The following is a 26,274-nucleotide window of genomic DNA, read 5'->3' as shown; positions in this document are numbered from 1 at the left end:
GTCGTCCGGGGTAGGCCGTCATTGTAAATTAGAATTTGTTCTTAACTGACTTGCCTAGTTAAATAAAAATAGTCTTCCCATCTGGAACATCTTCCTTATAACTCAGTGCAGTTAAGCTCAATACAGTTACATATTGTAAACTATTCTGAATTGTACAAAATATCATACCTGTAATATGGTTATGTTAGCTTATGTTTTAAATTATTTTTTGTTATTGTTTAAAACATTGCCCTCGAAATACCTTGTTTTTAAATAGTAATTTTGAAAAGTGCTGTTTATTGTTTAAATTATTGCTCATTGTCTGTCCTTGCTGCTAGTGGTTTACCTGCCATATATAAGAGTTCCAGCGGGACATCTGAGATCCGCGTCATGATGCTCCGACTCCAGCTCCACTGGTCCTGATAATGCTCATGTGAGTTCGGGATCAGCCAACTGCAGTGAAGCTTTCGGCATTGACCTCTAAAACGTCATACTATGATAAAAGGTCAGCCTTACTTAGATATATCATTGTGGTGTGTTGACGATCATTTGCTTTTGCTAATAAGACAAACATACTTCCAAATGTAAGGCGATCCTAATAGTTGACTGGTCCGTGCATTCACAGAAGCAGCCTTTATCCAGTCTGCCATCCCGGAAGCAGAGGAATTTGGGGGTTGGGTTAGAGAAACATAGCAGCTCCGCGTGCGGTAGAGAAAGACCGCACGGATACAAACACTCACACCGCGTAACAAAATACCGAAGACGTGACCTCAAACTACACGGATACAACCACCATAAACATCGCTCCGGAATGGATAAGCGGCAAAGACAGTAGTCTCGGGTGGGACAGAGGGTGAGAAAGCAAGACCGCATCGCCTGTGTTTTTGAGTGTGCATTTATTTATTAAGTCCACTGCTCGCACAGGTGTACACCGATGACCGAGAAAGAATCAAACGACCTCGTTTATTATGGATAAGGTTATGCTGTTTGTAGCCTACACGACCCCCTTATTTCCTAGGCTAGGCTATTCCTTTGGCGAACTATGCGGGTTGGTCGGGATGTGCACTGCATGTGATGGGGAGAAATTTGAGGACATAGGCCAGACAACTAGACTAAAATATGTATTCGTGATGGTAGGCTTAACTACAGATAAAATCCCTGCCCGGCCAAACCGATAGCAATGTCGGAGAGGCAGGAGAAGGACCGGGCCCGTGAAAAATAATGGTGCGGCAGCGAGAATTCCGCTGCTCCATCCTCTCCTGTCAAATTGATGTTCCCTGTCATTGGTACAATGTGTCAATAGTTGATGTAGCCTCGTCATCACGGACGGGACGCCACTCTTGAGGATACTCCTCCGTTACTATGTCGCGTAGGCTATTGATAGCCTACAGCTAAAATGTACATATGGCTATCTCATTGACTTCATATCTATCAGTTTATAGCTATAACAGGATCAAATTATAGGCCTATGCTTTGTGAATGTGATTTGGAAAGGTGAGCTAACCCAACAATTTTCAGCTCCCATTCGAGTTGTCTCACCTAGGCTACTTCCATTCAAGCTCTACTTTACTAGGTCTAATGTAAACAGAATACTTATTGCTCTGTCTGTGTCTGATACATAGTCTATTGACTCTTTGCTCATGGAAGTGAGTCAGCCTGAGGAATTGCAACTCACTGAGAGTCCATGTGGTTATTTAAAGTCCTTTAGCTGCCCCTGAGGCAGTGGTTTGGTGTCACGATCCAGATGAACAGGAGAGGCAGTTCATTATGGAAGCCTCCTCTATTCAAATGTCAGCAGCCTGACAAGTTTGTTAGCGTGGCCCGGAGGTGAACTTGGACACACTGATCTGAGGCACTGGAATCCTCTGCGTTTATAGTCATTGAGGCTGGCAGGACACAGTGGGATACTGTACTGATACACTCGCTCTGTAATCTCATTGGGGAACGTTTGGTTGTCTCAGAAAATCCTTAGGACTGTTTTGTTTGATGTTTTTCTGAACAAAACATCTCCATACAGCAAGGCAGAAGGAGATGAATACTAAATTAGATTAATGGCTACAGAAAAAATGATGACCGAATGCAGACTTCACACTCACAGGAGAGTAACACGTTCTTTGGAAAGCTGTCTCCATTGTTGGAATGCTACAGTAGGACCAGTGTGAGGTGACCGAGGCTAAAGTGGAGGAGACAAGGCAATGTGTGAACACACACTGAGGTGATGACAGCATGGAAGAAGGAGAGAGCATTGTGCTATATCAGTCAGGCTCCCTGCTTAGTCATACGCTGAATATGGAATCATATCACACTCTGACCTCTTCTCGCCCTGCTGCTATCATACCGACCAGAATAACCTCAGGCTATGGATACACACAGAGAACTGGTTATAGCTGTTGTTTTACCACCAAATAACCTCTAACTTCGCTGATTTGGTGGAGATCTCCACTGTCTATCAACTGGTTAGGGGTAGCTGTTGTCTGGGGCGATCAGAAGAAGAATGGACTATGAAATGTAGCTTTAATTTGCTGAGGTGAGGATGGAAGGTCCAGGGGGGTATAGTTGACACTGAACACCTGGTATAGTGAGTTCACTCTGGTTTACTACTGCTCATTTGCAAGTGAATTCAATGGATTGGCTTTGTTCTGTAAGCAGTTACCATGCAAATGTTTAGGTGAGCAGCTCAGCGCTATGGTCAGAGTGGTTTTAGGATGGTTGTAGTTCTGAAGAATAGTGTGGACATGCAGTGTTCTAAGAGAGAAACTTAATCATTGTAAAGTGTTACCCGGCCAAATGAGTACCTCACTCACTCTCCCTAGCCTGGTACCCGGTCTGTTTGTGCTGTCCTGCCCTGCCAACTCCTATGATCATTGTCAGTCCAAAGACCATAGCAGTTGGCAAGACGGCACAAACATTTCTGGTACCAGGCTACAGTACATACTCACTGGCCTTGCCCGGATTCTGGGGGAAGAAGACTTCCTGTCCGAGTCCTGATAAGCCAGTAGGGTGAAGTTACCCCTAGATGCTGATCTTGTGTCCGTTTTGCATTTCCCCCACAAATTGTTAGAATTGGGAGAGGGGAAGCTGATCCTAGATCTTTACCGAGGGGAAACTTCACCCTGGAGCCCTGTTAACAGGAAGTCGTGCGACATAGAGTTAATCAGAGGAGGTAAACATGGCTACCTCCCAAATGGCACTCTATTCTCTATGTAGCACAGTACTTTCTACCTCGGCACATAGGGCTCTGGACTAAAGTAGTGCACCATATAGGGGATAGGGTGCCATTTGGGTCACAGGTCATGACTCAGGGTTCTCAGGAAGAGGAAAAGGAGGGAACATTCCACACATTCAGGAGTAGTGGGGCACTGGGAATGTGTTCGATGTCATAGACTGTAGTGATAGGGAACTAGGCTACATTATCATAGGGTCGCACAGAGGAACTTACATAGTATGGATCAACACTGATATGCCAGTAGCGCTAGTGGCCAATTCCAGTCATAGCAGAAAGGTTGACTGGAGTGAACAGCAAAATGATTTTGTTTACAGTCCTAGTGTAGTCTCTTTCATCAGCCGCTGTGAAAGCTATGAGTCTGGCATGAGACCAGTCATAGTGTAGTCTCTCATCAGCTGCTGTGAAAGCTATGAGTCTGGCACATGAGACTAGTCATAGTGTAGTCTCTCATCAGCTGCTGTGAAAGCTATGAGTCTGGCATGAGACAGTCCTAGTGTAGTCTCTCATCAGCTGCTGTGAAAGCTATGAGTCTGGCACATGAGACTAGTCATAGTGTAGTCTCTCATCAGCTGCTGTGAAAGCTATGAGTCTGGCATGTGAGAGCAGTCATAGTGCACAGTTGTGTGACATGTTGAGAATAGCCATAGATGCTGACATCTGTTAGCTCCTAATAACAGACTAGGATTTCACATAGAAGGATAGACCAGGTTTGTGTAGTGTGTGTGTGTGTGTGTGTGTTTATTCAAGGTGGGGGACACACTTGCACACACGCCTACACTAACAGAGCCAAGTGTGTGAGTCAAGATGGTTGACGTGGCATAGGAAAACACTAACTGTGAGGTTTTGTTGCATGGCAGGGTTGACTTGTCGGGGTAAGAACACACTAATACTGTACAAACATCACAGTGTAACTTGAGTACAAATGTCTGTCACTGCCTTTAAATGAAAGCTCAACCTGTAAAAGAGTTAGCTTTGCTATGTATGACTATATACGTTGCCTTCAGAAACTATTCACAGCCCTCGATTTAGGTTGTTAGAGCCTGAATTAAAAATGAATCAAATAATATTTTTCACACCCATCTACACACAATAATAATGACAATGTGAGAACATGTTTTTAGAAATGTTAGGACATTTTAAGAGCTTTGCACACCTGGATTGTACAATATTTGCACATTATTCTTTAAAAATTCTTCAAGCTCTGTCAAATTGGTTTGTTGATCATTTCTAGACAGCCATTTTCAATTCTTGCCATAGATTTTGAAGTAGATTTGAGTCAAAACTGTAACTAGGCCACATTGAAACATTCAATGTCGTCTTGGTAAGCAACTCCATTGTATATTTGACCTTGTGTTTTAGGATATTGTCCTGCTGAAAAGGTCATTTGTCTCCCAGTGTCTGTTGGAAAGCAGACTGAACCAGGTTTTCCCCTAGGATCTTGCCTGTGCTTAGCTCTATTTGTTTCTTTTCATACAAAAAAATCTAGATTCTCTGGTCTGATGAAACCAAGATTGAACTCTTTGGCCTGAATGCCAAGCGTCACGTCTGGAGGAAATCTGGCACCATCCCTACAGTGAAGCATGGTGGTGGCAGCATCATGCTGTGGGGATGTTTTTCAGTGGCAGGAGTCTGAAATATCACATTTATATATTCTTCATTTTAATTTTAGGTTGTGCGTATTGCACAACCTAAAAGTAAAATGAAGAATATATAAATGTGATATTTCAGTTTTTATTTTTAATAAATTAGCTAACATTTATAAAAAACAGTTTTTTGCTTTGTCATTATGGAGTATTGTGTATAGATGAGGGGAAAAGACAATTTAATACATTTTAGAATAAGGCTGTAACATAATGGAGAAAAGGTCAAGGGGTCTGAATACTTTCTGAAGGCACTCTATATATGATTTGTTCATTTGAATAGGTAAATGTCATACTGTAAAACACTAGTGCCCCATGTCCTCCATTCTGACCTGATTCTGTCTCTCCATACCTGTCCCCCTCTCTCACCTTTCCTCCTCCCCCCACCCCAGAGGATGGGCGCAGAGTCCTGGTGTCGGTGTAGATGTCTCTCGGTCGGCTCTTGCGACGCGCCTCCTCCAAGGCCTCGGACCTCCTGACCTTTAACCCAGGGTCGGCGGGTTCGCGGAATGGCTTGGACGGAGAGATCATCTTCTCCAAGAACAATGTGTGTGTGCACCCTGCCGAGCCCCTCCCGGGCCTGCCCGAACACCACCCAGGTACAGTATATAGCTGTCTAAGAGTCCCCTACATAAGGGTCCTATTCATTAGGGCACACCGTAACGAACGTCTTTGCAATGGAGAAAAGCATTTATCGGACAAGTTCAGGCAGTCCCTTCCTGTTTCAGTCCGTTTTCTTGCATTTGGTGCCTAGTACATACAACCCTGGGGTGTATTCAGTGAGCTGAACTATTCTGAACATCACAGAAATGTAATGAATAGCACTAACACGATTACCTATTCTACCTGACAATCATATTTGTTCTACACCATACATTTCTATCTGAATGTTCTGTAACATTACATCCTCCTGAACAGGCCACAGCTATGACTATAGCGTTCACCTATTCCTCTGCTGTTCTTCTCTTCCCAGTGTGTCCTATAGTGTCTCTCTCTCTTTCCACCATGTACCGATGAACTCTCACCTGAGAGATATGAGACTGTATGGTTCATTGTCTCTCACCTCTGCATTTCCTTGTTTGTTCATGAGTCAGATCTCCTTATTTCTTTTCAGGTTACTTCCTCTTTGCCTCACTTGTTTTGTGTCATACCTAGTAATGTTTCCATGTACAGTATGCCACTACTTTGTCACCTCTTCCATCATGGTATGGTATGTTAGCTATGGACAGTATATTTGTGTATCAACTTATTAAGGTTATAGATGTCTAATATATTATAGTTCTCAGGCCAAAATATTTTTCCCATGAACCAGAAGTCAGATTGACTCCAGATTTGGTATATCTATCTATCTGACTTCTGGTTCATAGGAAGAAGGTTTGTCCTGAGGAGAACTGACTGGGTTCTGGGATCCTTTTCTCTTAGTGTGATCTTCTCAAGTGACTTCGGTTCTTGTGTTTTCTTGTGTGTCCTCTTTCTCAACCTGTCTCCAATCCTCTGATGATATGATTTCATCAGGGTGAGTGTGTGTTCTCGTGTGTGTGTGTTGTTGTCTGTGTTCCTGTGTGTTTGTGGCCATGTTTCTCCATCTCTCTCATGACTCCCTTCTCTCCTCAGGGTACCTGTGTGTGCACATGGAGAAGGATGAGAGCCTGGGAACCACTCTGATCCTAACCTGGGTTCCCAACTCCCGCATCCAGAGACAGGACGAGGAGGCCCTGCGTTACATCACCCCAGAGAGCTCACCTGTCCGCAGGAACGCTCGGCGCAGGCCCCGCAGGTAGAGTGGGGGGAAGGGAACGTAATGGACTTCTGTAGCTGGTGATATTGCAATAACGGGTGTTATCGTGAAAACGACTTGTATCGCGGTAACAGGTTTTATCGTGATAATTGCTTGCATCGCGGTAACAGGTTTTATTGTGATAACTGCTTGCATCGCGGTAACAGGTTTTATTGTGATAACTGCTTGCATCGCGGTAACAGGTTTTATTGTGATAACTGCTTGCATCGCGGTAACAGGTTTTATTGTGATAACTGCTTGCACTGCTTGCATCGCGGTAACAGGTTTTATTGTGATAACTGCTTGCATCGCGGTAACAGGTTTTATTGTGATAACTGCTTGTATCCTGACAACTGAGCCTGAACCTTTGTAATATAGGTGAACACTGTTTCAGGATGGTGCTTAATTTCCATCTGGTCGAATTTCATCCTCTGAAAAAACATTTTACGGTAACGCTAATGTTAACCCTACCTGCAGGCCCCACTCCCGACACCCTCCTGCCCAGGAGGAAGATGAGGACCGGGAGGAGGAGGAGAGGATTGGGAACGGAACTGGGATTGGAGGGGGCCTGGGTCTGGAGGCCAGCATAGAGCCCCCTCCTCCCCAGCAACAGCAGTCCCAGTCTGGGACGGATGAGGGGGATGAGCTGTCGGCTGACGAGGTGAGCAGGGACAGCACCATGGGCTCGGACTCAGACACCACCTTCTCCTCACCCTTCTGTCTGTCGCCCGTCAGCGAGTCCCTCTTTGAGAGCAGCGGCTCTGTGTTCCTGGACAACGAGAGCAGGTGAGCTGGGAGGGGATGGGCTTGTGTGTGTGGATAATACAGACCTTGGTTCATATTGTAATTTAAATCCTTTCAAATACTTTATCAGGGCTTTGAGTTTACATGTTATCATTAAACCAATAGAAAAAATCAGGCTAATGCAAATAAAAGTATTTCAAAGATTTCAGTATTTGAATGCAGGTCTGTTGTGTGCACGTATTTGTTTGTGACTTGTGTTAGACATGGATATGAATGGGGTGTTTTGGTGAGTTATTATCAGTTGGATTTTGTGTGAATTATCTATGCAAGTTAGCTATTGATATGCAGGGCACAAATGGAGCTGTAGTTTCCATGGTATTTATAATTTATGTATGTATTGAATCCAGTCTGTCAGTTCAGACGCTGAATATTGGTGTCTTATCTCGCAGTGGAGACATATTGAAATAGTTTAAGCATATAAGCACATGACAGAAATGCTTTTCCAATTATTTGGGTAGAGAAGCATCCAACTTGTTAAATACATATTTGAAACTGAATGCCAACAAGAACCTGCAACCATTTGCATAAATATCCTATGGATATTTTAGGTAACTGGCGATTTGATCGTTTCCCCACCACTTTATAAAAGAGTTTTAAAAAGAGAGCGAGAGAGAGCAGCAGTGGTCGTCCGTGTTTAACGGCTATAACCTTGAATCATGTTGAACCTACACTCCAGATGCCAGTTTCTCACCTCGCAAGACAGAATTTCTCACCAGATCAAGGTAGTTGTAATAGGCCAAACCTACCACATGGTGGAGCCACAGAGAAGGGGATAAGTGTACTCTTACTGTCATTGGGGGAGGTTCACACTTCACACAGCATTTTTTTAAATTAAACCTTTATTTAACTAGGCAAGTCTGTAAATTAGAATTTGTTAACTATTACTGCCTCCCAAGGCTGGATGTGTCACTGTAGGAGAGAACGGGCTGTTAAAGCAGACAATTACAAGGTTACAAGGTTCTTATTGGCAACATGGGCCAAAACACACACATTGTCCTTCGCTAAATCGATTCAATTAAAGCCGCTTAGTTAGCAGTTAGGAGTTAGCAGTTAGGAGTTAGCAGTTAGGAGTTAGCAGTTAGCACACACATTCATTATGTGGTCCATGCAGGAATTCTACCAACACTCTGCTCCAACCAACTAAACCATCTGGACTAAACCACTATCATGTTGCTGTACTGACCTTATGGCCATTCTCCTTTATACATCCCTCAGAGGTCGTTTCCACACAGAGGTATTTGGCCAGAAACACAGCCCAGGATGAGGGAGTTTGAAGTGTGTGTTTGTCCATTTAACACTGTAAGTGCAGTTAGTGTGTGACTTGGCAGCTTTCTCTTGCACTGCCTCTAACCTTTTCTTCCTTTCTCTCTCTCTCTCTTTTTCTTTCTCTCTTTCACTCGTTCTCTCGCTCTCTCGCTCTCTCGCTCTCTCTCTCTCTTTATCCTTCGCTAATGTTTCTCTTTAACTCAATCTCCATTTTTTTTCTCCCTGTACTTCCTCTACCCTCTTCACCCCCTCTCCCTCCCTGGGTCTGTGTGAAACTCTCTTTGATTCCTCCCTGCTCCTGGGGTTGTTGTACTGGGCTGTGTGTCAACTGGGTGGATTAGAGGAATGGAGAGTGGTCTGGTCGGGGCCTACAGGCAGCAGCCAACCCCTCTGGAACAGCACAGCTCTCAGCTTTAATTGACACTGTTAAGGGGCCTGGGACTGGAAACATGTCACTAGGAATCATGCAGAGAGAAATAATCTGTGTGCAAGAAAGTGAGTGGGAAGAGGGAGTGTAAGAAAGTGAGAGAGTACATTATGTTGTTGTGTGGGAGAGACTGTGTATTGTAGCTTTGTGTGTGTGCATGCATGCATACGTGTTCCCAATGCTATTATTGTTTCACACTTTTGAAACTCATCTATATGGTTAAGCTATTATTGGCTCCAGTACAGCATCTATATGGCTCCAGTACAGCATCTATATGGCTCCAGTACAGCATCTATATGGCTCCAGTACAGCATCTATATGGCTCCAGTACAGCATCTATAGTTGAAGTCAGAAGTTTACAAACACTTAGGTTGAAGCCATTAAAACTCGTTTTTCAACCACTCCACAAATTTCTTGTTAATAAACTATAGTTTTGGCAAGTCGGTTAGGACAACTACTTTGTGCCTGACACAAGTAATTTTTCCAACAATTATTTACAGACAGATTATTTCACTTACAATTCCAGTGGGTCAGAAGTTTACATGCACTAAATTGACTGTGCCTTCAAACAGCTTGGAAATTTCCAAAAAATGTAATGGCTTTAGAAGCTTCTGATATGCTAATTGGCATAATTTGAGTCAATTAGAGGTGTACCTGTGGATTTATTTCAAGGCCTACCTTCAAACTCAGTGCCTCTTTGCTTGACATCATGGGAAAATCAAAAGAAATCAGCCAAGACCTCAGGAAAAAAATGGTAGAGCTCCACAAGTCTGGTTCATCCTTGGGAGCAATTTCCAAACGCCTGAAGGTACCGCGTTCACCTGTACAAACAATAGTACGCAAGTATAAACACCTTGGGACCACGCAGCCATCATACCGCTCAGGAAGGAGACGTGTTCTGTCTCCTTGAGATGAACGTACTTTGGTCCCAAAAGTGCAAATCAATCCCAGAACAACAGCAAAGGACCTTGTGAAGATGCTGGAGGAAACCGGTACAAAAGTATCTATATCCACAGTAAAACGAGTCCTATATCGACATAACCTGAAAGGCCGCTCAGCAAGGAAGAAGCCACTGCTCCAAAGCCAGACTACGGTTTGCAACTGAACATGGTGACAAAGATTGTACTTTTTGGAGAAATGTCCTCTTGTCTGATGAAACAAAAAAAGAACACCACCATCCCAACCGTGAAGCATGGGGGTGGCAGCATCATGTTGTGGGGGTGCATTGCTGCAGGAGGGACTGATGCACTTCACAAAATAGATGGCATCATGAGAAGGAAAATGATGTGGATATATTGAAGCAACATCTCAAGACATCAGTCAGGAAAGCAAGCATACTTCCAAAGTTGTGGAAAAATGTCTTAAGGGCAACAAAGTCAAGGTATTGGAGTGGCCATCACAAAGCCCTGACCTCAATGCTATAGAAAATTTGTGGGCAGAACCTGACTCAGTTACAACAGCGCTGTCAGGAGGAATGGGCCAAAATTCACCCAACTTATTGTGGGAAGCTTGTGGAAGGCTACCTGAAACATTTGACCCAAGTTCAACAATTTTAAAGGCAATGCTACCAAATACTAATTGAATGTGTGTAAACTTCTGACCCACCGGGAATGTGATGAAAGAAATAAAAGCTGAAATAAACAAGATCCTATCTGACCTAAGACAGGGAATTTTTACGGGGATTAAATGTCAGGAATTGTGAAAAACGTAGTTTAAATGTATTAGGCTAAGGTGTATGTAAACTTCCGTCTTCAACTATATATGGCTCCAGTACAGTATTCTAAACCACTGAATGTAGTGCGTCTGTAGGACAAAATTGCTATTTTTTTTCTTTAAAACTTTTAAATTCTTAATGTATCTCAAAAGTATTTTGCTGCCCTGTACAATTGTTAGAATCCTAAACATAGGTAATTAAATCATAGTGAATTTCCATGCAAATGTACAATAATATATTTATATAACAACATAAAACCTATTTTTAGCTCTCCTCCTTTCCCTGCCCTCCCCAGAGTTTTGATTAGATGTTGTGTTTATATTTTTGTTTAGTATAAAAACATGTCATGTGTTGGTCCCCTGTTTCATGAGCTGAAATATAAGATCTCAGAAATTTTCAATATGAACAAAAGCTTATTTCTCTCAAATTTTGTGCACAAATTTGCTTACATCCCTGTTAGTGAGCATTTCTCCTTTGTCAAGATAATCCATCCACCTGACAGGTGTGGCATATCAAGATGCTGATTAAATAGCATGATCATTACACAGGTGCACCTTATGCTGGGGAATTTTTTTCTTCACAAAACACATGTGAAGAACACATGTTTTGAGGGAGCATGCAATTGGCATGCTGACTGCAGGAATGTCCACCAGAGCTGTTGCTAGATAATTTAATGTTTATTTCTCTACCATAAGCCGCCTCCAACATTGTTTTAGAGAATTTGGCAGAGCCCAACCGGCTTCACAATCACAGACAACATGTAACCACGCCAGCCCAGGATCTCCACATCTGGCTTCTTCACCTGCGGGATCGTCTGAGACCAGCCACGCAGACAGCTGATGAAACTGTGGATTTGCACAACCGAAGAACTTCTGTACAACTGTCAGAAACCGTCTCAGGGAAGCTCATCTGCGTGCTGGTCGTTCTCACCAGGGGCTTGACCTGACTGCTGTTCACCAACTTCAGGGTGCAAATTCTCACCTTCGATGGCCACTGGTACGCTGGAGAAGTGTGCTCTTCATGGATTAATGCCAGTTTCAACTCTAACGGTCAGATGGCGTTGTGTGGGCGAGTGGTTTGCTGATGTCAATGTTGTGAAACCGAGTGTCTCGTGGTGAGGTTATGGTATGGGCAGACATAAGCTATGAACAAACACAATTACATTTTATCGATGGCAAGTTTGAATGCACAGAGATACCATGACGAGATCCTGAGGCCCATTGTCGTGCCATTCATCTGCCGCCATCACCTCATGTTTCAGCATGATAATGCACTGCCCCATGTCGCAAGGATCTATACACAATTCCTGGAAGCTGGAACCTGGACAACATTCCACAGGCCACATTCAACAGCCTGATCAACTCTATGTATGAAGATGTGTCGCGCTGCATGAAGCAAATGGTGGTCCCACCAGATACTGACTGGTGTACTGATCCATGCCCCTACATTTTCTTTAAGGTATCTGTGACCAACTGATGCATTTCTGTAGTCCCAGTAATGTGAAATCCATTGATTAGGGCCTAATGAATTAGTTTCAATTGACTGATTTCCTCTTATGAACTGTAATTCAGTAAAATTGTTGAAATTGTTGCATATTTGTGTATTTCATTAGCTGTTGAAAAAGCAGCAGCCACACAACATAGAACATGACAACATGCAGAACACTAATAGATAAGAACACAAATGTAAAGCTACATTTAAAACATCTAAAGAAAACTGTTAGTGTGTGTCTCTTCACAGTCCGCGTTGTTCCTTGAGGTGTTTCATATTTCTTGCCTGAGTTACCATGTAGTCATTTTCCCAGTCTCTGTTCTTACTTGGGGACTGGGTTTTTGAGCTGTGATAACTGGCTGAAAAGACAACGTGGTACTTTCAACACATCAATATTTCTTACAACGATCGACAGTGATTCAGTCAATCTCTCGTCCACTCTGAGCCAGGAGTGGCTGATATGCATGTTATTGACATTGGCCCTCCATGTACATTTGAGGGCCAGACGTGCTGCTCTGTTCTGTGCCAGCTGCAGCTTTTCTAGGTATTTGTTTTGCCGCACCTGACTGGACAACTGTTTGGTTGCATGTGATGTAAAAACAAATCAGAGCATCTCTTTATCACAGACGGACCTCCCCATCTTTACAACAATGCAATCAATATGCTTTGCCCTTGACAGTTTACAATCTAATAGAACACCAAGAAGTGTAGTCTCTTCTACTTGCTCAACAGCCACATCATTCATTGAGTTTAGGGACCATGGGGGTTGAGCCCCAGGCTCTGGTTCTCAGGGTGACGCCAGAGCTCTGTCCCGAGGGTAGAGCATCACGTAGGTGGGGAGCTTGTAGCTGTAGCTCCCCTGACGAGGGACATGCCATTAAAACAGCTTTTCCATCAAAACATGCTGTTGACATATACTGAGTGTACTAAACATTAAGAACACCTTCCTAATATTGAGTTGCACCCCCCCCCCCCCACACACTACTTTTTGCCCTCAGAACAGCCTCAATTTGTCAGGGCATGGACTCTACAAGGTGTCAAGCGTTCCACAGGGATGCTGGCCCATGTTGTCTCCAATGCTTCCCACAGTCGTCAAATTGGCTGAATGTCATTTGGGTGGTGGACCATTCTAGATACCCACCGGAAACTGTTGTGCATGAAAAACCCAGCACCGTTGCAGTTCTTGGCACTTAAATATTTTGTCTTGTGCATTCACCCTCTGAATGCCACACATACACAATCCACGTCTCAAAATCCTTCTTTAACCTGTTTCTTTCCATTCATCTACACTGATTGTAGTGGATTTCACAAGTGACATCAATAAGGGATCATAACTTTCACCTGGATTCAGTCTATGTCATGGAAAGAGCAGGTGTTAATGTTTTGGCCACTCAGTGCATAGTCTGTGTATAACACTGTATACATAGGCTATAGTGTAGTCGCTATAGAGAACAGCATCAGCTACTAGTGTGAATATTTAGCATTAGCTAATTGAGATCCACTGAGGTAAATGGCATTTAAAACCTCTCCGTAAGCACCCACTGTTATGTTACTGTAAGCTATCTTCACTTCATTGATTAAGTAGACGACATTTAAAACAGGTCCATGTTCAACACCTTCTGTTGATGCTGATTAGTTAACTGGAAAGCCCATAGAGACAGATAGCTTAGCAATATCTCTGACAGTTACAGTAGTTAGCATGTAGCGCAGTTTAAATATTCCTTTATTGAAGCAATGTTTTAATCAATCAAATGTTGTCAGATTTTATTCAAGCAGACCATTAAGTGTGAGACTTTTGGTTTCTGTATGTTCTCTCAGCACCTCAATGTAATACAATAGGCCTATGACGCAGACCTGGGTTCAAATACTTTTAAAAATCATTTCAAATTCTTCTGCCGGGCTTGATTGAGATTTCCTGTTGCAATGGAACCGATAGACAAGTCCAAAATCTGCAACGCCCGTTCACCGGGCACTCCAGACAGATTTCAAATAGTTTTTGAACCCAGGTCTGCTATGACTAGGTTTATATTGAGGCAGAGAGAATCTCCCCACTCCTCTGTGCTGTAGTGTCCCAGGACTGGGACCTTGTTCATGATTTGATACATGATCCAGAGGGCAGTGAATCTGACCAATGAGGTGAGACCTTGCTGTCTCGATGGATCTCACATTATTTTCCCATATACAGGTATGTGACAACCCGAGACATGATCAATTCACTACCATTGATTTAGTTTGAAACTGACCAGCTCTGGCTCCTCTCATGGGACCAATAGGCTGTTTGTATTTATTATGGACTTAGAGAAATACTGTTCCATCGGCATACAAGGAAACAGCATTTAAATGTAAATGTTTTCCATATGATTGACTTGTGTTTACTGGCCCTATTTGCAATTAATACGTCACTGTGATTCTCAGGTCTGGCTCTCCGAGACGTGTCATGGGGTGTGTTTTGGTTGTTAATTGTTTGATTTACCCCCTTACCCAGGTGTGTGTGTGTGTGTAACGCAGTAGAGGAACCCCCAGCTCGGGTTACAGTGCCGGGGAAACAAACAGTGGCCGTGGGGGAATGACTGGGGAAATTGGAAGGCAGACGCTGTGATGTGTGTGTGTGTACAGTTTCTGTTGTGTGCACTGTGTGTGTGTGTGATGTGCGTGGTTCCCCCCCTGCACAGTAACCGCCATGCATTCTTCTCTGTCCCATGGTCTAAGCCAGAACAATCCCAGGACATAAAGCAAGGAACCACAACAGGGCAGTAAAATAGACTCCTGATATTCAACACTAGTCACAAACAGTACATAGCCCCCTGTTTGCCATATCTATGCTTATGTGTTGTTAGAATTACCTCTGTGTGCAATGCAATGATTCTCCAAAATCATGGTCCCATCAGTTTCCCTTAGACGCTGATCTAAGGTCTGTTTTGCATTGAGCCAGTAATAGTTGTGGGTGTAAGTTTATCTGATCCTATAACCAACTCAACTTCTCCCCCCCCCTCATTTTCTCAGGGAGCTGTGCGACGAGTCCATGACCCATTCGGCTAGCTCCGCCTCCAGCCTGGACAGCCACGCTCCCTCTGAGAACAACAGCCAATTGCAGGGCATGCGGTGGGAGGAACAGCAGAAGGTGCTGGCGTTGGAGCAGCTGGGGGGAGTGTTCCGGGTCGACCTGGGTCACATGAGGTCGCTCCGCCTCTTCTTCAGGTCAGCCAGGGGTCATGTGGGGTCATGTTGTCTGGATACTTTAAGACCTCAGGAACTTTACTCTCATAACAACTCACCTGCATACAGTTGTGTTGTTTGGCCTGTGAGGGTAAAGGGGAGGTCCAGCGATTACAAAAATGAAAAGTCACTTCAGAAACTGGGCCTATATGTATGTAAAAAATGACTGTATTTGACAATCCAGGAAAGGTTTCTGAAATTCTTCTCCAACTGAGAGTTTGCTGTATATGTTATAAGCCATGTTTTAGCAGTGCAGTAACATTGTATGTGTGTTTCTTTCAGCCAGTGTTTCTGTATGTTGTGATTCCAGTGATGATGCGTGTAATAGTGGTCAGCTGGTGATCGCCAGCAGGGAGAGCCAGTATAAGGTCCTCCACTTCCACCACGCAGGTCTGGACAAGCTGGCTGAGGTCTTCCAACAGTGGAAGTGCTGCAGAGAGACGCAGCTCAAAGACCAGGTGAGGCATGTTAGCATTGGGGCTAGATATCATGTTCCTACAGTGTTAGCATTGGGGCTAGATATCATGTTCCTACAGTGTTAGCATTGGGGCTAGATATCATGTTCCTACAGTGTTAGCATTGGGGCTAGATATCATGTTCCTACAGTGTTAGCATTGTGGCTAGATACCATGTTATTTCAGTGTTAGCATAATGGCTAGTTCCTTGATATCTCTCGCTCTCTGCCCCACACCCATCTGTCTCGCTCCCTCTCTTCCCCCCACCTATCGATCTCTCTTTCTCCTCCCTCTCTCTTCCAGGTAGTGGATGAGAAGTCATGTATGCAGTTCTCCATCCGGAGGCCCACCCTGCCGTCCTCTGAGACCCACCCGGAGGAACGTCTGTACCGCCGCCTGGACGTCACCACCTGGCTCCGACACCTCAACCACAACGGACAGGTGGAGGAGGAGTACAAGCTACGCAAGGTGAGTGTGTAGCTGGGATAAGACCTTGGAAGACTGACAAACTTGCTTACATTTGTATACGATCACGTGTCTCTATTATGCATGGGAATATTTGAACAGATTTCTTAACTAAAAATGACATGGAGCTGATTTCCTGGTGTTTTTAGTCTTATGTCAATTTTATTTATTTTTTTTTTGAAAATTCTCCCAATAAATGGGGTGCCAAATAAAACCACCACAGCACTAATTTGGCCAGTTGGGGAACCCTGGTGTAGTTACTGTAAATAACATTGTTGAATTCTAGACTTCTACTACCCAGGCTGATCATGTCCTCTCTGTCCCCCCCCTCAGGCCATCTTCTTTGGGGGCATTGACCCATCCATCCGCGGGGAGGTGTGGCCCTTCTTACTGCACTACTACAGCTGTGACTCCTCCTCCCAGGAGAGAGAGGCCTGGAGACTGCAGAAACGCTCTGAGTACCACCACATCCAGCAGAGGAGGTAGGTGGCTGGGGGGTTTACTATAACTAATGGCTCTCCATCCAGGGGAGCTACACTGCTGCTGACCGTACGTGTGTGTGTGGGTGGGGGGGGGGTTCTATTGTGTTGTTTTCGATGAAAGAAGGACATTCATAACAATGGTACATACAGTATGTGGTTAATTTATACAAAGGAATAAGGTGGCACCAAGCCATATCCTGCTAACTGTTACACACACACACACACACACCTTGTGGTTTCACTTTGCAAATGGAGCAATCAATAGACACAATTACAGAACGTTGTTATGGGAGTGCTGGGTGTAAATTAACAGGCCTCCTGGGTAAAAACATGTAATCGCTGATCAAATCATATTCTCATATTCTACTCTCATATTCTATCAATATGCTCGAAATGCACGCACACACCACGCATGCACACACACCACGCACGCACACACACCACGCACGCACGCACACACCACACACACACTAAAAGAGAGTAAAGGGTTCAACCAGTCATTTATTTGAACCTCCCAGCGTTACTTGTCTGTCTGTCCCTAATCCTTTTTCTTTTTCAATACATTTACATTTGACATTTGAGTCATTTAGCAGACGCTTGTCTAGAGCCACTTTCAGGAGCAATTCGAGTTAAGTGCCTTGATCCAGGGCACATTGGCAGATGTTTCACCTAGTCGGCTTGGATATTCGAACCAGCGACCATTTGGTTAATGGCCGTTTGCTCTTAACCGCTAGGCTACCTAAGCTTCCACACAGTGTGCATGTTTGCACAGGTGTGATGCACGAGTGCACAGAATTGATATGATAATTGTCTGGTCTTCAGCGGAATGGCGTATTAACCTTTAGATTACATCAGAAAATGTCATCCAAACCAGCCAATTAGACGCTCTCTTCCTCCTGTGATGTGATGAGGCTGATGGAAAAACACTTGACTGAGCCTCCGGGGGCCATTGGCTCATCATTAAGACCCTGGAACTACAGTCTCGGCCTTCTAAAGGTGGTGGCACCGGTAACACTCTACTTAAAGCCTGCAGATATGATGCATTATGATACAGGTATAATAACTGATTAGACTTGTCATGAACATGTATGACACCCTTATAATCATCTGTTTGTGATCCTGACTAACGACCAGCCCCTGTTAATTAAATCAATTAGTTCTGTATGGAAATAAAACATTACATTATTTATATAAGTCACATTTTGAAGAATCAATTATTGCTTGTTTGATTTGATGTTCTGTGCTGTAGCCAGTACTGTTGAAGATGTTAAACATGGATGATCCTGCTGGAGAGGAGAGAGATGTCAGTATATACCTGTTCTGAACAAACACTGGAGGAGGAGAGGGTTGTGGAGAGTTGATTCAGTTTGCTCATCTATTTTCTACAAGGTCTGGTGTCTCTGTGGTCTTACATGTTAATGTTGAGTTACACGATTAGGGGATTCTGGTAGCAGGACCAGGTACAGCTGCTGACAGTTCTCCAGAAAGGGAAGAAGAGGGAGAGTGAGGCATGGAGGTAGAGAGGGGACAAGGGACTGGGAGAGAGGGATCAAGGGACTGGGAGAGAGAAGGGAGTGAGGGAGGAGACGCCGAGGGAGAGGCAGACAAACACAGACCCAGAAAGTAAACAGTTGCGTGAAGTTGCATCAGGCCCAGTGTTATTGTTCCTGGCGGGGCTCAATGGAAAACAAATAGTGTTAATGAAATCCCCTCTGCTCTGCTCGTTAGGGTAGGGGTCAGGTCCTCCGTGTTCAGGTTCTCAGCCAGAGAGTGATGGGAGGGGGTTAGGGTTAGATCATAGGTTGTTTAAGTGGTTTACATTGCCCCAACATCCTCACCCTACCCTTTTCCTGACATCCTATCAAGGGTTAAATTAAAAGTACATTTTTGAAGTTGAGTAACTGCCCTTAAGTTTGGTTGACATTAGTGCGTAGCCCCAGTATTTAACCCAGTAAAAACCCCTGTCTGTCCCTGCCATGCCCAGGTTGTCTATGAGTCCTGAGGAGCACAGTGACTTCTGGAGGAAGGTTCAGTTCACCGTGGATAAGGACGTGGTGAGAACAGACCGCAGCAACCACTTCTTCAGGGGAGAGAACAACCCCAATGTGGAGATCATGAGGTCAGGACAGATGGCTCTGTCTGGGTATTTCCCTCTCTTCTCTTTACACTTTCTCTCCCCTACCACTTGTCTTTCCTCTCATCTCTATCCATATCCTTCCCTCTGTCACTCTTTATTCTACATTTCACTCTCTCCTCTCTTACCACTCTTTTCTCCTCCCTTTCTTCCTCACCTTTTCCATTTCTCATCTTTCCTATCCCATAGTCCAGTGCACAGGAGGTAATATTGTACATGAATATCATATTCTGAACCCTGGGGGAAGCTAGCTAATGACTTTCATGCTTTATTGACTCCCAGTAAGTTGTTAGAGCACTAGTTCTGATGCATACTTACAGCTAATAGCTTCCTAAATGAAGGAGCTAAAGGCTTTCAAAACCAGGCTGTTAAGTGACTCATGGCTGGTTCTCGGTATTGGTAAAAGTAACTGGGTCAAGTAGAGTAGGGGTGGGGGAGGTTAGAACTCTCATGTATTATTATGGACCAATATTGTCTCACCACTTTTCATATTTGTCTTATTCATTCGCTTACTCTGTTTTAATGCCATAGTGTTGTTTAGCTTTAAGTTCCTCTGTGTCCACATCACTAAGGACTGATCATGGTCCACACACTCCAACACAGTCGTGAAGGCACAACAACACCTCTTCCCCCTCAGGAGGCTGAAAAGATTTGGCAGGGACCCTCGGATCGTTATAAAGTTCAACAGCTGCACCATTGAGAGCATCTTGACTGGCTGCATCACCGCTTTGTTTGGCAACAGCTTGGCATCCGACCGCAAGGCGCTATAGAGGGTAGTGTGTACGGCCCAGTACATCACTGGGGCCGAGCTTCCTGCCATTAAGGACCTCTATACTAGGCGGTGTCAAAGGAAGGCCCTAAAAATGATCAGACTCCAGCCACCCACGTCATAGACTGTTCTCTTTGCTACCGAACGGAAAGCGGTACCAATGCACCAAGTCTGGAACCAACAGGACCCTGAACAGCTTCTACCCCCAAGCTATAAGACTGCTAAATAGTTAGTCCGGGTGGCTATTGGTTAACTGTTTAACTATCTTCATTGACCCTTTTTGCCTTAACGTTTTTGACTAACTGCATACACTGCTGTGACTGTTTATTATCTATCCTGTTACCTAGTCACTTTATAGGGCCCTACCTATATGTACATATCTACCTCAATGACCTCGTACCCCTGTACATGGACTCTGTACTGGTACCTCGTGTATATAGCCAAGCTATCATTACTCATTGTGTATTTATCTCTCTGAATAGTTAGGATGAGAAGTAAGCATTTCACTGTTGGTCTACACCTGTTTACAAAGCATGTGAAAAATACAATTTGATTTGGTCTAAATTGATTGTTTTAACGACAGTGTCTAAACATCTATACGACCTGTTGGTTAGGGTGATGGGTTAGTATGACTTTGTATGTAAAACTTTATGTATGACTTAGTATGAGGTAATATGTATAACTTAGTATGAGGCGACTATGATCTCTTGATATTGTCTGTGGTGGTGTTCCTCTCTTCCTCCAGGTGTGTGCTGCTGAACTACGCGGTGTTCAACCCAGAGATGGGCTACTGCCAGGGCATGTCTGACCTGGTGGCCCCCCTGCTGACCGAGGTGCAGGATGAGAGTGACACGTTCTGGTGCTTCGTAGGCCTGATGGAGAACACCATCTTCATCAGCTCTCCCCGCGACGAGGACATGGAGAGACAACTGGTAAGGGGACAGAGAAAGTGTCTTTCTCTCTTTTTATTACACACACTTTTCTCTCGCTATCTGTGATTCTCGTGTTTTATTTTGTGTGTGTGTGTGGTGTTACATTCATATCCACATTAGTGCCCTAACCATCTCTCTCTCCCGCGTTCCAGATGTACCTGAGGGAGCTGTTGCGTCTGATGCTGCCCCGGTTCCACCAGCACCTGACCCAGCTGGGGGAGGACGGCCTACAGCTGCTGTTCTGTCACCGCTGGCTCCTACTCTGCTTCAAACGGGAGTTCCCCGACACAGAGGCCCTGCGTATGTGGGAGGCCTGCTGGGCACACTACCAGGTACCCAAGTTTACATCAGCATACGCACAGCAACATCATGTTGTACATGGCATTGGTGTACACGGAGCAACATCATCATGTTGTACATGGCATTGGTGTACACAGAGCAACTTTATCATGTTGTACGTGGAATTGGTATACATAGAACAATACAAACACACAACATTAGCATACATACACCAATATCAAACAATGTGTATTAGCAACTGTGTGTAACAATGTTAGGAGTTTATAGCCTGCCATAGGTATAACCATCATTCATACAACACACTAGTTATGGAGATTAGAGTTGGATGTAGACACAACCAGACACACAAACTGTACTGTAGGCAGGCTCTCCACAGTCCATTATAAATGTACTTTGTCAATAACACGCTATCGCTCCCTCAGACGGACTACTTCCATCTGTTTGCGTGTGTGGCCATCATCGTGCTGTACGGTGATGACGTGACGGAGCAGCAGTTAGCCACCGACCAGATGTTGCTCCACTTCAGTAACCTCTCCATGCACATGAACGGGGAGCTGGTGCTGCGCAAGGTAACGTTAGCATGACGATGCGTTACTCCATCCAAGGCTGGGCCACTTTTCCTCATGCTATGCTAGGCTATACTAGCATGTTATGCAACGCTAGCATTTTACCCTCTAGTTAGCATACTATGGTGGCTGTTTAATTCTTAACTCATCCCCTCAGTGTACACTCATCGCCTGCGCCGAAGGGATTTAAAAGGAATGGCGTTTGTAATACAACAAAGCATAATAGTCCTTGTTGCTCCCCAGCCCTCAAGGAGTCTTGAAATACTTGCTGTGATCCTGCCATGTTGAGGATTTCTGAGTCATGGCCGGTAGTGTCTCTGTCTTCTCCTCATGTTTATGGATGCCATGTTGAGGATTTCTGAGTCATGGCTGGTAGTGTGTCTCTGTCTTCTCCTCGTGTTTATGGATGCCATGTTGAGGATTTCTGAGTCATGGCCGGTAGTGTCTCTGTCTTCTCCTCATGTTTATGGATGCCATGTTGAGGATTTCTGAGTCATGGCCGGTAGTGTGTGTCTGTCTTCTCATGTTTATGGATGCCATGTTAGTAGTGCTGCTGCAGCAGCAACAGCACATTTTAGCATGCAGGTGTTAGGACTGTTATAGAACCCCTATCAGGTTTGATGTGTCTGAACAGCTCAGCCCTATTTAGTTTAAATTAGATCACGTTAATTGATTTTGGCTGTGTTAGATCATGTTCTTCCACGTCTGAAGGAGCTATTGATTTAGTCAAATGTTATTCAAATCTCCATGATACTAAGTGTGATACTGTTAGCTGTTTTGTAAGTCTTGAGGTATAGCTTCTTCGCTGCCTTCTGTTTCCTCCTTTCTACGTGTTTTCCTCGTGTTTAACCTTTCTCTCATTCACTGCCACTCCTCTCCTCCAGTCCCTTGTTCTCTCACATGCTCTCTTTCTCTCCATTCCTTGACTCTCTCTTACGTTCTCTCTCTTCCTTTCTCTCTCCCACCCTTCCTACTACCAGGCCCGTAGTCTGCTCTACCAGTTCCGTCTGTTACCCAGAATCCCGTGCAGCCTCCATGACCTGTGTAAGCTGTGCGGTCCAGGGATGTGGGACAGTCGCTACATCCCGGCCGTGGAGTGTTCTGGGGAGCACCCCGACTCCCAGAGCTGCCCCTATGGAGGCACAGCCACCCCCCAGCCCTCAGCCTCCCCGTCACCCTCACCCTCCCCCTCACCCAACCCCACCCCACTCCCCGAGGGCAAGAGAGGCTCCAAGACCAGAGACATCTTCATGTTTCGGAAGCAGTCCTGAGTTTAAATAGGGGGGAGGGAGACAATGGTGCTAACTATAACTTTTGAGTAGATCAGAAGCTGCAGTACCACTTTTCTGCCACTAGGATTCCCAACATACTGTATGTGCTTCTCTCTGATACTTCTCTTCACGCTCTCCCCCTTTTCACAATCCCCATCTTATTAAAAGGATTTTCCACCTGATCCTTTTGTCCGATGTGACATGGAACACTGCCTTATAAGAATGTATATTTATTTGGAACATTCAGTACCACAGACACTTGGCACTACGTTTCCCATGAAGAAGCTGCTGCTCTGCTATTGGAGGAGATTGGACAATCATCACTCTGTTGGACTGTAACCTTTCAGGGTCCACACTGTGGTCTAAGGTTGCTGGACTGGATTCAATGTGACTCCAACGGTCAAATACTGACTTGAAGGGGAATTGTCGAGATTTGAACTCCATTGAAAGGTTTTCATATGCTCACAATGGAATGTTTGTGTGAATAATGGAATGATATATTATCTCAGCATATTGCAATCAGGCTCAAGCCTATTAACACGACACACGTATAAACCTCCATCAACCAAGAGAGGCAAGCTGTCATTTCAACTGTCACTAAGTTAGATATTGTTACTTTTCAAATCATATTTTTTTTCTGTTCCCTTCAAAGAGGGAGTGTGTGTATTTGTGGGTTTGCGATTACAATATTTAGCAATATAGTACGATTATATCCTTGCATGAGCAACCCTTTAAGGATAAAGGGCACAACCTGTTTAGCGAATAACACAAAGCGCAAAACAGAGGTGTGTGTGTGTATATAGGAAACTGTTTCCACAACAAGTTTTCTACAAACATCCTTATCAGACTCCTGTTCAGAAACCTGCTCATTTATTCTTACATTATCAGATGACACTGCCTGTCAGGCTGAAGGAAGGTGGGATTTCATTTATCTTTGATAAGAGGGGATATGAATAAATATGGCATCTATCAAAGCAATAGGGATTAATAAATAAAAAGTTAGACTAGATGTAGAGCTTAAATATGTGATGGTTGTGGATATCCCACCACTACCAGTCAGTGTACAGTTTGGTCAGCTAGCTACATATCGAATATGAGATCATGTGTTTAAGTTTACTTTAAGTTTGTTTTTGTTAAATGTCAGATAGGGCGGTTGTGTAAAAGCTCAGTGTTTTTGTTTTTCCATATCTAGAAACACATTGACCTCCACCTTGACCTCCAAGTGAATGAACACCACCATCGTTGTCACTGCACTAAACAATATTATAATTCATTAGATTTGTACAGCACAGCTTCCATCAAATACAATGAAATCTCAAGGTTCTTCACCTGCACAAACCAAGTGAATTTGTCCATATGAATGTATCCACTTTGTTACTTTCTATTCTCTTGACTGTTTATTTCACGTGTGTGTGTAAACAGCAGTGACCTCCCAACATCTGGTAATGAGTTGGGGAGCAGTCACCAATAGGCCTCCACTGACTGATCTCCTCAATTACACAACACATCATCACAGAGCGGGTGAAAGAAAACCAACCAAAGAGGAATGGCAGCTCTGTACCCAACCTGCTCCAAATACTATTTGAAATCATTTAAAATGGTTTATTTGTGGTTGAGCGAGCTTGCCTGGCTGAGTAATGGGCCAATAGATTAGTCCCAAAAGGCAGGCAGATGACACCAAAAGCTTAAAGTATTTAAAGATTGTAATTATTTAATTAAAATGTATTTCTCAGAGAACTATCAAGGCCTATCAAGTGAAGTGTTGAGATCTGCATGTTTCCTGTAATCTGTGAGTTGTCACGGTGGTGAGGGTTCTGGGGGTGGGTGTTAGAGTGCCACTCCTGGGGGAAAAACATCTTCAAATTGCCACTAAAAGGTAACATTAGGATCTTCAAGCTGCTTCCCCTCTCTCTCCTGCTCAACATGCAGTCTCTGCAAATGACATGCATTACTGGCCCCTGCGTCCATTAGTCATCTGTGGCTGCTGCTCGCTGAAAAAGCCTGGAGATTTAGAAGATTGTACCAACCACTTTATAAAGGGCTAACCGATGGATGGTAACGTGGTTTGGAAAATAATTGGGTGGCAAGGCAGCGGGGCTTTGTGTGTGTGTTTTATTTACTTGCTTATCTCGATTCTTCATCTCTTTCCATGGACTGTTTATCTCACGTTGAAACTGTTTCTGAACGTGAGTCACTGTAACATGTCTTTGGGTTTAGTTATATTTCAAAATGTTTGTGACCGAGTTATCACTGAATGTGGAGTTCTATAAGGTTCTATAATAATACACAGGCCACTGATGAGGGCCTACTGTGGTCCTATGCTGTAGTGTAGTCAACACATACAAGACTGGCTTTCACATGCTGCAGGGCCGTGGTGAAGGCAGAAACGTTGGTGATTTCAAATAAATGGTGTAAATGGAACTTATTTTTCACATACTTTTCTCTCTGCATTCTGACCTTGAACTTAAGCATGAGGAAATGCATGTGCCAGCCAGCTCTTCATTTGGGAGGAGATCACATAAATGGCGGTCTGGCAGAGGTGTGTCTACAGATACTCTACTTGATTTCTGACCTTCCCTAATAACTTCCACACCGTTATGCTATTGTTCCATGAAGTAGGATTTGTGATTATTCCCTAAACATAAATGTGTGTAAAATCACTGTTTTTAAATCTAATGGTGGGTTCTGAAATGGAGACAATTATCCACTGATTGTACAAAACATTAGGAACATGACTCAATTTGTCAGAGCATGGACAACAAGGTGTCAAACCTTCCACAGGGATCCTGGCCCGTGTTGACTCCAATGCTTCCCACAGTTGTGTCAAGTTGGCTGGATGTTCTTTGGGTGGTTGACCATTCTCTATACACACAGGAAGTGGTTGAGTGTGAAAAACACAGCAGTGTTGCAGTTTTTGACACACTCAAACGGTTGCCCTGGCACCTACTACCATACCCTGCTCAAAGGCACTTAAATATTTGTTCTTGGCCATTCACCCTCTGAATGGCACACATTACACATGTCCATGTCTCAAGGCTTAAACATCCTTATTTAACCTGTCTCCTCCCCTTCATCTACACTGATTGAAATTAAAATAACAGGTGACATCAATAAGGGATCATAGCTTTCACCAGGATTGGCCTGGTCAGTCTGTCATGGAAAAGCATGCTTTCTACACTGTGTGTATGTTTTCATGGCTATCTTTCCATATTGTGAACACATTCTCAATAGTCTACTAGTCTGGTGCCGACCAAATTCAAATTAAAGGTACACGGTATTAAAGGGATTATTTTAGATGAAAGAACAGAAAAACAAATTTAACAACAACTCCCTCTTCAAATTGGTAGGCTACCCAGCGGG

General features: G+C 44.0%; 1 protein-coding gene across 1 annotated transcript; it reads left to right on the top strand.

Moving 5' to 3' along the window:
- Positions 1-470: 470 nt before the first annotated feature.
- LOC139401927 (TBC1 domain family member 16-like) lies at positions 471-25,339 on the top strand. Its single transcript, XM_071145944.1, has 13 exons — positions 471-832; positions 5,238-5,444; positions 6,460-6,622; positions 7,100-7,408; positions 15,328-15,522; positions 15,851-15,998; positions 16,299-16,463; positions 16,794-16,942; positions 18,927-19,061; positions 20,591-20,777; positions 20,930-21,109; positions 21,500-21,646; positions 22,624-25,339. Exons 2-13 carry the CDS (start codon positions 5,270-5,272, stop codon positions 22,912-22,914), a joined length of 2,244 nt encoding a protein of 747 aa, XP_071002045.1. The 5' UTR covers positions 471-832; positions 5,238-5,269; the 3' UTR covers positions 22,915-25,339.
- Positions 25,340-26,274: the final 935 nt, after the last annotated feature.

This window comes from Oncorhynchus clarkii, unplaced genomic scaffold, assembly GCF_045791955.1.
Source record: "Oncorhynchus clarkii lewisi isolate Uvic-CL-2024 unplaced genomic scaffold, UVic_Ocla_1.0 unplaced_contig_712_pilon_pilon, whole genome shotgun sequence".
NCBI classification, from domain to species: Eukaryota; Metazoa; Chordata; class Actinopteri; order Salmoniformes; family Salmonidae; genus Oncorhynchus; species Oncorhynchus clarkii.
This window is presented reverse-complemented; position numbering and strand designations above follow the sequence as displayed.